Below are 11681 nucleotides of genomic sequence, written 5' to 3'. Positions count from 1 at the left end.
CCGCGCCCGCGCCCGCGCCCGCGCCCGCGCCCGCGCCCGCGCCCGCGCCCGCGCCCGCGCCCGCGCCCGCGCCCGCGCCCGGGTCTCCATTGCGCCTGGGCGAGTGAGAGGCGGGGCGGCGGCGCGCGCACACGCCGGGGGTGGGCCTGGGGGATCGACGTGCCGACGTTGGCGCGGCGGCGAGCGGGTGACGTGTCGGCCCGCGACGGCCCCGCCCCGTCCCGTCTCGCCGGGGCTGTGCTTCAGTTCGGCCGGCAGACAGTTTTTGCGCCCCGTACCCTGCGCCTGGAAGCGAACCCCGCCAGTCCCGCTCGGGGTCCCGCTCGGAGCGCGGCGGCGCGGCTGCCTGCTGGCAACCTCAGCCCGGCCTTCTGCTCCCCCGCCGCGTGGGACGTCTAAATAATAAAACCGAAAGGGAGGGAGGCACGGAGGAGGGAGCCCAACGGGAGATGGGGAGCGCATGAGCCAGCGCGGAGCGAGGTGAGTAGTTGGAGGCGGGAGGTGGGAGGTGGAGTCGGGGCTCGGCTGCCTCGGGAGGAGGGCGGGACGCGGGCGCTGCGGCCCGGGCGAGTCCTCCCGGGGAGCCTCTGGGGCCGGTTTCCTTGGCTTCTGGGGTCAGGCTCGGAGCTGTCAGCCCTCTCTTGGCCTGTAAGCGTGTCGGGGTCGCTGACAGTCTTGTCCCACTCTAGAATCAGTAGGTGGGCTTAGGGGTTAAAAATTAATCCGATCCAGATATTGCCCAGGTGTTAGACTACAGCGTGATAAGCAGATGGGGTGGTTTTTCTTCCCTCTGTGTGGGTAATTTGTTTTTATTACCTTTATTTTTTGTTACAAAGCCATAAGAACGTTTTCTTCATGGAGATTTTGGGAAAGATATCTGCTTCCTTGTATATTTTTTTTTAATACCCTCACTGAAAAGTAAATCAATTGAATAGGATGCCAGTTGTAGGTGAACTTAGCATTCGTGGAGTCTTGATGTCATTTTGAAATAAGTAAATGCGTGTTGCACTAAAAAGGTGTTGTGGGTGGGCGGGGCAGTTGTTTTGGTCTTCTTAATTAACACATTAACTTTATTCATTGAATGCAATGTATTTAGGTATTTTGCTATTATTTGATTTAAAAGAAGAGTAATTTTTGCAGTAGCCAAAAGTTTGATGTGAATGGTATCATGTACTCATACTAGTAATCATTTTTTCTTTTTTTTTTTTTTTCATAAGTATGATGATTGACTGGCCTACATCTCCACCACCATCCGCTTTCATGTTTCACGGATTGAAATAAATTTTCTGATTTACATTGTCCTCAAAAGTTGATAATTCAGCTTTTGATTTTACTTTGGATTGTGCTCCTGTTCGTGTATATTTTATTTTTAGTAATGATTATAATAATAGTCTTGCATGACAAAAATGCTCCTTAAAGGAGAGATATCTGTGAAGTGGAGGCTAAATCTTATTTGAAGGAATTAATATTTAATGGTTTAGCCTTTTTGATCCCTGGTGAACAGTTTTCTTTTGTCATTCATTCTTGTCTTCAAATGTGCCAGGCACTGTACTAGGCTTAGGAAGTAAAATATATCTGTGTTTATGGAACTTTCTGTAGTTCAGTACCCTTTTAATAGAGAGTTTAACTGGGGCTGCTCTTCATGCCAGTTCACCAAAGCAAGACTTTTTGTAAGAATAAGTTATTGTCAATATTTATATGTAACAGACATGGAAAGAGAGCAGATCATTTTACTTGAACAGCATGGCTGGATATTGTCTTTGATCAAAAAGATACCTGCCAGTGTTTGCCAGTTAAATTTTATTTTTTTGCTGAGTTGGCTTAGACTTAATATAGTTCCCAATTGGAAATCAATTTCTATCTGAAAAAAAGACTTCCCAATATTTACATTACTCTTCTATGTGATAATAACTCACTTCATAAGGATTCATTACACAAAACTTATTCATCAAGAGCATGTATAATACTTATTAATTAAAGTACATTTATTGTCCATAGCATGGGGAGGTAGTTCTTGTAAGCCCTTTTAGTTTTACTCTGTCTTGATACAATGTGGCACAGTTTTCAACTTGAGAAGATACCTGCCTGAAATTGAAATTTTAGCTAGCCAAACAGTTATGAAAAAAAGTGCATAATTACCAAGAGTGTGTAAAGTAATATATGTCTAATAACCATCAAAATACAGGTATTAATGTGTCTTGCATTATATGTATAATGTCTTGCATTACGTAAAGTTATACTTTATAGTATGATTGAATCTTATTTCTTGTATCTTTTGCTTAGTATTATACCTAACATAAAAGATTTATATCAATGTTCATTCAACATATGCAATCTCATGTAAGTCCTCCATTTTGCATGTAGATGAGCGTGTGAGTATGTTTGAGCATGTCTACTGTTTGTTCATTGTCATTTTTCTGCTATTGATTATCCTAGTGGCATAACAGTTGTTTTTAATACCTTTTTATTTTATCAATCAGAAAATTGATACCCAGAGAAGTTAGCTGATTTTCTGCCATCAAGCCCAAATTGGCATCTGAACTCATTGATATTTTAATTCTATTTTTGCCGCTAAATCATTCTGCCTCTTCATGTTTTTTTTAAATTTTTGTTGCTATAATTGACATACTACATTATACTAGTTTCAGATACACAATGGTTTGATCTTTGTATGTCATAAGATGATCACCACAATAACTCTAGTTAACATCATAAATTTTTTTTTACTATGATGAAAACTAAAGATCTATTCTTAGCAAATTTCAAATATGCACTATAGTGTTGTCAATTATAGTCACTAAGCTGTACAGTACATCTCCTGATTTATTTTGTAACTGGGAGTTTTTCTCTTTTGACTTGCTAAATCCATTTTTCATAGTCCCCACCACTTTCCACCTCCTTCACTAACTTCCAGTTTGATCTCTGTAACTATGCTCCTGTTACTTGAATAGACTCACTCTTGGGGAGCTTTGTAAATTTAGATACCAATTTTGTCTTCCTGGTTTTAAAGTTTTTGACTAGTCTTCCTCAACTTCTGTGATTCATTCTTTAAAAGAGAATTCTTAGAAATTGCACTCATTATCAAAGGTTTGAACTGACATGGAAAATTAGGAGAAGCACATAACTTAAAAAACTAGAAATATGTAGGTATCAGGACATTCTAATAAGTTGGGGCCTGAGAAATAATTATATTTATTGAAGAAGAGAAATTTGATATTTAATGAGGGAACCAAAGATTGTCAAACTACTGAATCAGAATTTCTGGAGGGAGGGGTGTCTGGAAATGTCTGCTTTGAAGCAACACCCTAGTGATAAAATGCAACCACCTCATATTGTGGGAGAATTTCAGTATTAAACCATATGAATTCAAGGAGCTCTTCATTCCGGATAATATCTGTTCTATTAAACCAGAACGCCAAAAGAAGGAAGGTAATTTATTTGAGGATTATGGAGAGGCTAGAGAGGCAGTTGCTAAAGTTTTTCTAGCAGTTTAAAAGACTTGGTAGGTTGTTTTGAAACTAAATCAGTGACTAGCAAGTTACTCAGTTGTGTGTAGCTAAGAAACATGGCATATAAATTTGATAAAGGAAAACTTATATTCTATCCCAAGAGAGGAAATCCTTGCTTACCAATGAGACAACTTGTCTTTTTAGAAAAATTCCTTAATGGCAAATGAATATGGTACATACCTAATAAGCTTACTAGGTGGAAGAATATAAAAAAGTAAAATTCTACTCTTAAGCATAAATAGAAATGAATATACCTTCATCTTGATTTTAGAAATTTAATTATAAAATTCAGTAAATGATTTATAAGAAGAAATTGATATGATGGTGATAATCAATTTGAAAAATAATTTCAGAACCTCTTTTTCAGTGTGCATGTGTTTTCTAAAATGAAACCTGCTCTGAGTTGTACTTTGGCACCAGGGAGACTCACTAAATGATCTTTCTGAGCATTATGTAAAGACTTAAGGAAGCTTTGCTTTGCAAAAATTATTATCACTGTATTATGAGGATTGGAGTGGTAAGGGAGAATGTAACAATCACTGCTAGAAAATTCTGAATATTCACCTTTGAACAAATATTTGAGTTCCGTGGCACAGGCCAAGAACCATGCAGGGTGCCAGGGAATAATAAGGTGTACACTATTACTGCTCTTCTCGAAACTGTAATCTGGATGCTGGCTTTGTGAGACTGGTCAGTGTGTTAACTTGAATCCAGAAGTTTTAGTGAATGCTCTCTTGGTCAACCTGAAGTTTGCAAAGTGGAGACTTTGTCACTGATTAAAAAATGAAAAAGTGGAAATGTTGATATCCTAAATTACCGATTCCAGCCTGGAAAAAAAAAAATTTGTGTGGTTTTCAGTCTGGGAGTATGAACACAATCGTAGGTCATCAGAGTTTGGTGTAATCTGGACAATGTAGTCCTGATAGAGTAGTCACACGTAACTCTTATGATCAAGAAAGGGGAGGTATCTAAAGAAACTAATGTTTCTGTGCCTGAATATTTTTGAAGAATAGGAATGAAAACACAGTATACAAACTAAGGCCCAATAAAAGAAGATAATTTGTAAGAACTGAGATGCATATATTTGAGGAAACATAAAGATTTGCAAGAACAATTTTGAAGCTATATCCATCAATTTGCTTCTTGGGGCAAGTGTTGGGATATTAAAAAATAGAAAACAGTTATTTATCTACTTAGTATATTTCTTTTATGCTAAGAATAAAATAGCCTGTGGATTAGAAATGGTAGTAATGATTTGGGTCAAGTGGAATTTATGGTTGGAAACATTAAAGTATCCCAGATGTTCATTGTGCAGATGATTAATCTCTCATAAACCTGATAGAGTTTTCAGAGTCTGATTTACCAGACATTCAGTTTGATCTTTTTTTATCTCTTATTAGCATTCATATATTTATAACTTAATTATAGCTTTAAATTATGGAATATTTCAAGAATATGGAGAATTTCCGAAAATAACATGACACTGATATACTTGCCATGTACCTTTAACAAGTGTTAAATTTTACCTTATTTCCTTCATATTTTTTTTCTTTTAAAAAATATTGCTAGTTACTTTCCTTTTATCACTTCTCACTCCTCTTCAGTATACTACCTTGAAACTCATGTATATAATTCTCATGCATGTTTCTACATATTTCTATGTGACAGGATATAATCAAAGGTATAATGAGGGGAATTAGTGGAAAAGAAATGGGACTCCTTGATTAGCTTGGTAAATACAAGATTTGAAGTAGAATGACAGGTGTCTTCACCTGTTTAGAAGTCACTCATGTGGAAGAGTACTTAAAGAATAGAAACAACATCCAATACTTAGTGATTTTATATTCTGTTCTTATATGAACTTTTTATAAATATTGGTGTTCAACTTAAACATGGCATTTTTATCAAAATGTCAATAAATAATGATTTTTCTAATATCTTCATGTAAAAATTGTTAACCAACAATTTTAGAAAAATAACTCCATGTAAAAAATTGTTAAAGTTGTTTCATGCTGTAATTTTGGAAACATCAGAGAAAGCAAAATTTTTAAATATGTTCCTAATGTTTTGATGATTTTTGAAGCATGGTGTTTCTTTCAGTAAATAAATTTTTAAAACATAGGAAATGTCATTTGCAACATATTTTTCCTTAAATGTAATACATATAATTTTTTTGCTAAGAAAAAGACTTAGAATTTAAGATGTAAGAAGGGGGCCTCCCCGGTGGCGCAGCGGTAGAGCGCTGGGTTGCGAAGCTGCCCGCAGCCTCTGCAGCGCCGGTTCGATTCCCGGCTGCTCCCCGGCCACCGGAGGAGGGTCCCACATGGTGCGCAGACCTCTCCTGCCGCCCGCTGCTCCCCTCAGCAGTGTACTTCGGTCCTTCTGCCTGTTCTGCTCCCCGCTCTGGCTCTGGTGAATTCTCTCACCCTCCCGCGCTTCTGACTGTGCCCAGTGCATGTATAAACAAAACAAATGAACAAACAAATAAATAAATAAATAAAACATGCCTCTATAAAAAAAAAAAAAAAAAAAGATGTAAGAAGGAATAAGAAATATGGACTAAACTCTTTCAAACGTCTGTCAGTTTAGGGAGCTGTGACTAGCAAAGGATGGACTTTAATAGGGAAGTGACAATTCAGTTTAGAAAAAGACACAGAGAATATGTAGTTTTGTGAATTGTGTGACAGGGCACATTTCTGACTAATAGCATAAGGGAAAAGAATGCCCTGTTTTTATAATTAAGTTTGTGTTCATAAATAGTGAAATAAACAATTGAGATCAGAATGTTAAGATAGTCACGATAGCACAGTCTTTCACACAGATTAAAGCATGTGTTAAATGTGATATAGTAGTACAAGTGTTCTCACTATATGTATTTGTTCTCAATGCCCAATGAGTTAGTAATTTCTTTTTGTACTTTGCTGTTTTCAGATTTCTTGTTTAACACATAAATTCATTTGACTCTTAATTTTAGAGTATTAGTTGACTTTTGTCTCTGTACTTTTTATTTGCCCATTGTGTTCAACTTATTCAAATAATTAAGTGTACCAGTGATGTGACTCTACTACATTAACCAGCTGATGACCATAAGATGCAACACAAGTAAGGAATAAAATGTAAAAATTCTCTTAAGATTTACTATGAAAAATCACCCCTTTTTGAAATGGCACAGAAGAGGATTATATGTATGATATATCTGTTAAGGCTGATGTCTTCTGAATTCTGATCTTGACTGTTAACTATACCGCAACCTTTTAAGAAGGTAAAATTAAATATAAATATTCCAGTTTAATTTTCAGGATATGGTTTGTGGGCATGTACTTCCATTTAAAGTATTGAATCTTAAATTATAATTGTACTCCTTTCACAACCCACTCCATTATTCCCTGTTTAACTAACCTACATTATATCATTTTGACTGTTTTTCCCCTCCTAATAATTCTCCAGGATCCATGATTACTAACAGCTAATTATTGACTTTATACTCATTAAGAAATGTAGTTTGGCTGTTCTACAGATTTTATTTATTTGTAATGAAAAATACACTAACTATATATTTTCTTAAAGTTAACCACCAAGCAGTCTCAGACTGTTTTTAGAGTTCAGAAGCAGTTTTTGTAATATAAAGGAGGTATCTTAACAGTTTTCTATGTGGTGATTCAGAATAATATGTACTAGAATTTTAGCCCACTGATTGATTATTGGTTAGTATCATTTCACAAAAGAAGATATACTACTAGCAGATTTTCTTTCTGACCTACTTGAACATTAAAAAGGACAATTGGCTTTTTTAAGACCTTTAATTTTTACCTCTAAATATCTGTAATCATCACTCTAAAGATTCATTCAAATACTCACAGGTAGGTGCTTCTGTCTTGCAAAAATGAGCTTTTAGGGTTTCAATCTTTTAGACATTACATGTATTTTCAGGTGCTACAATTTTTTTTAAGGGATTTTTTTTTTCATTTATACATTTGTCATTTTGTAAGCCATATTGATGTGGAATAAAAATTGCTAAGTTAAAAATATCTGTGTAGACTAACTAGTTATTTTTTTACTTGACAATTTTTTTTTCAGGTAAAGCAGTCATAACTTCTTTTTCCCTCCAGTTTCATTGAAAAGTAATTGACATACATTGCTTAAAGATGTGATGATTTGATGCATATACATTGTGAAATGGTTACCACAGATGGTTCAGCTAACATCCATCTAGTCATATAAATATAGTAAAAAGAAAGAAAAAATAGAAGTTTTCTCCTTGTGATGAGAACTTTTAGGATTTATTTTTTAATAACTTTTCTATATATCAGACCATATGCAAGCTATAAGTTGTCATATTGTACATACATCCCTAGTATTTATTTATCTTATAACTGGAAGCTTGTGCCTTTTGACTACCTTCCTGTAGTGTTTCCTGCCTCCACATCTGCCTCTGGTAACATAACTATGAATCTAATATCTTTTTCTGTGAGTTGTGTTGTTGTTTTTTTTTTTTAATTCCACATATAAGTAAGATCATACAGTATGTGAAAACCATAAATTTTAACCTTAGATACTATGATGTGTTCTTTAAAACTTCCTAATTGATTGTTTTTTTTTTCCTTTTGTCTGGACCTCAAATCCAGCACTTAATAACTCATCTTTTATGCCCCATTGTCCTATAGTCCCTGTGCTATAAAGCCTTAACCCTAGAAACATTACCAGCCTTTGTTTCTTTGCCAATTTTTTGCCATTCGAAATGTGTGGTGTCCAATATGAGCTGAGCATTCATTGCTACCTGAAAATACTTTTAGAGTTTGTTGGTTGGTTTCCTTGTGGTGGTGATATAGTATTTGAGACCTATATTTGGGTATCTGTAGAAGTCATAGTGAAGGAATGTAATAGTGCCCACAAGAAGAATTTTTTGTTCTTTTTTTTTTTTTTTTTACCAACAATAGCCAATGTTTGAGTAAAAAAACTTGGGAGCCAGGAGAATTTTTCAACACTGGTAGCAATTGCTTTTTAACTAATTGGTTTCTTTTTTCTCTTGTATAGATCAATGTGTTGAGTGTGGTTACATCTCTTCTTCCCAATGGATAAATATCATCTTGTTCTGTTTGGTTTCAGGTTTCTCCTTGTATGGGTCACTGATTGAATAACATAGATGGCTTTACCTCGTCTCACAGTAGCCTTGCGTTCCTTTTCAAATGTCACCAAGCAAGATAATTACAATGAAGATGTGGCTGACTTAAAGGTAAAATTTTAAGATGAAAAACCACTATAAACATAGAATATAGGCAGATATCTGACATTCTTTTTTTCCAGTTTTGTGTTCTTAAAAATGGCAAGTTTTCTCTTTCTTGGTATTGTACCAAAAAGGGGAATAGGTATATTGATGTCTCCTATGGGATTACTTATATTAAACACCTATGATTATATTGTCATTACTCTGAATTATGATATTGAATCCTTTTTTAAACTTTCTGTACCTAAGGTTCCTCTTGCAGTTGATTTTGTAATTTAATCCAGTAATTTACCTCTCGATCATCTGAGTACATGGTAAAATTTATGTCAAATGAACAGAAATAAGGTCTATTCTATAACATGGGAGATGTGAATATTGATCTCTTGAACTCATTCAGTAGCTGGCCTCATATATATATATGTTTCTTATAATTGCTATTTATTACTTTACAGGCCTGACAGTATATGAACTGTACATATAAAGGAATGAGCCATATAATATAGTGTATGAAAGAATTGGTCCTATACTGTTTTCTTAAAAAAATCTCTCATTTTAATTGCTGACTCCTTAATTTGATTCTATTATAAAATATTTTACATTGTTTCCTAGTAGGTTGGGATTTATTGCTTAAAGTCCTTATGCATTTTTATAATTAATAGCTTCACTTAATGATTGATACTAGGAAAAGATTTTTAACTGACTTTAAATCGATGTTTTCTCTAACAGTGATACAAAATTTTGCTACACATGAACAGTTAAGGTTTTTATGAGAGTTGTTTTGCATTGTTCTTAGCAATTAAAATAATATGTTCTATATATAGTTAATGTTGCTATCTTAAATTTTTCTATATATATCTACATATTATGTTGTCTTTTTCAGGTGAAGAGATCTAAAATTCATGAACAAACTGTAGGTTTGGACCAAACATGGAAGAAGATAGTAAAATTTTTGAATGAAAAACTGGAGAAGAGTGAAATGCAAAATGTAAATGAAGACTTAAAAGATATATTGCAGGCTGCAAAACAAATAGGTATAGTTTTTTTTGTTTGTTTTATTTTAAAGAACAACTAAGTTTTAAAATAGATTCCTTTTAAGCTATATGCTATATAGTGGAAAGCTAAAATTTACAGGAAGTTACTCATAATTATGAGAGGCAGTTTTATCTGCTTAGGAGCTTATAATAATGTCAGGGAGGCAAAAGTAAATTAGTAATTACAATATAGTCAAAAATGAAGTATTTATAGGGATTTAGAATTCGGAATACAGTGTTTTAATTGAGTACGGGTAAGGTAAATAAAAGTTTAAGGAAACTTAAAAGCCAGATAGCTCAGTCTCTTATAGAAATCTACCTAATACACAGTGAAAAGTAGTACCTGAAGCTAAACTTTGTTTCAGTTCTCTTTGCACACTAATATTCTCATCAGCTGGAGAAAATTATAATTAGAGATTGTAATAGTATACATACAGGCTACTTTCCCAAATTTGAGGGAAAAAAAAACAAACAAACAACTCTTTGGTAAATTATCTGAGTTTGTTCAATGAAAGTCATCATTTCATTCCAAACTCTGATAACTAAAAAGCATAGTTAACATTACGAGATAGTTTTAAATTTTCCAAAATCAGATAACTATCTCCAAAAGTTTAAACTCCTACTCTGACCTTATGTGATCTAACTTTTATCTTGCTATTGACCTTGAGTCATCTTTGCTTTTACTAACTTTTCTGACACAAAGCCTTTTCTTCCTAAAAGCCATCCTGGTGGTGCCTGTTCGGGGGTCTTTGTACATGCTGAATGTTCTTTCCTAATCTCAAGAGTGGGTAGATCTTTTTTTGTTATCTGAACTCAGCTAAAAAATTATTTCTTTAATGAGGCTTTCACTGACAATTTGTTCTCAAGTTACCCAGTCACTCTTTATCTCAAAAATTCCCTCAATGTTTTTTCCATAACATTTGTTATTCTCTGATATTTTGCTTACTTTGTGTATTGCTACTAGCATTTAAGATTTGTAAGAAAACTATCTTATTTTTCTTGCTCAACACTCTACCTCCAGTGCTTCTAATAGTGCCTGGCATATTGTCGGGTCTTGATGAAGATTCACTTTATACATAATGAAAAAAGTTTCCACACATGATTTCATGGTAGATTAAAAATTTAAATCATTACCATATATGCTTGTTCGTAATTTTCTTCCCTACACTAACTTTGGGAGGTGCTTCTGTTATATTTCATACTTCATCAAATCTTTTTTTTTTTTTTAAAGATTTATTTATTTATACAAGCACTGGGTACAGTCAGAAGCGCGGGAGGGTGAGAGAATTCACCACAGCCAGAGCGGGGAGCAGAGCAGGCAGAAGGACCGAAGTACACTGCTGAGGGGAGCAGCGGGCGGCAGGATAGGTCTGCGCGTCATGTGGGACCCTCCTCTGGTGGCCGGGGGGCAGCTGGGGATCGAACCAGCGCTGCAGAGGCTGCGGGCAACTTCGCACCCAGCGCTCAACCGCTGCGCCATCGGGGAGGCCCATAAATCTTTAAATGCATTTTATGTATCTCTTAACCATATATCACTTCCTATGTTTGTAATCTAGTATAATATTGAATTGAATGCCTTCATTGTTTAAATCGCGTAAGTAGAAAATAAATGTCATATTTTTGCAATTAGAGGATCTGAAAACAAAGGGCTTTAGTAAGATGGCGTTTACTTAGCCTAGAGGAATTAGAGGATACTTTGATGAGATTTTTGATAGCATTTAGCATGGAATCATACTTTATAATTTAATAATATAGAGGTAGTTAAATTCATTGTAAAATAGTAAAAGTGCAGAGTTTCCAGTCTAGCTGGATTACCTTGACTTGTCTTCATATCTAAGATGTTACTAAGACATTAGGGGTCACGATGGTGGGGGTTTGTGCTAAAGAATTGAGGGCAGGGAGGTGCAAGAATGGTCC

The 11681-nt window shown here is 35.3% G+C and overlaps 1 protein-coding gene across 2 annotated transcripts in view; it reads left to right on the top strand.

Moving 5' to 3' along the window:
- Positions 1 to 242: 242 nt before the first annotated feature.
- Positions 243 to 11681, top strand: part of ASCC3 (activating signal cointegrator 1 complex subunit 3) — a 257561-nt gene continuing 246122 nt past the window's right edge. For both annotated transcript variants that reach the window (XM_037520154.2, XM_054699051.1), the window contains exons 1-3: positions 243 to 480; positions 8616 to 8742; positions 9614 to 9764. In XM_037520154.2, the coding sequence (XP_037376051.1) occupies positions 8653 to 8742; positions 9614 to 9764 (241 nt within the window). In that variant the 5' untranslated portion in view covers positions 243 to 480; positions 8616 to 8652. The remainder of the gene's footprint in view (positions 481 to 8615; positions 8743 to 9613; positions 9765 to 11681) is intronic.

The sequence above is a fragment of the Talpa occidentalis genome, unplaced genomic scaffold (assembly GCF_014898055.3).
Source record: "Talpa occidentalis isolate TD23 unplaced genomic scaffold, MPIMG_talOcc4v2.1 talOcc4.2, whole genome shotgun sequence".
NCBI lineage: Eukaryota > Metazoa > Chordata > Mammalia > Eulipotyphla > Talpidae > Talpa > Talpa occidentalis.
The sequence above is the reverse complement of the archived record's forward strand: the minus strand, read 5'-3'. Positions and strand labels throughout refer to the sequence as shown.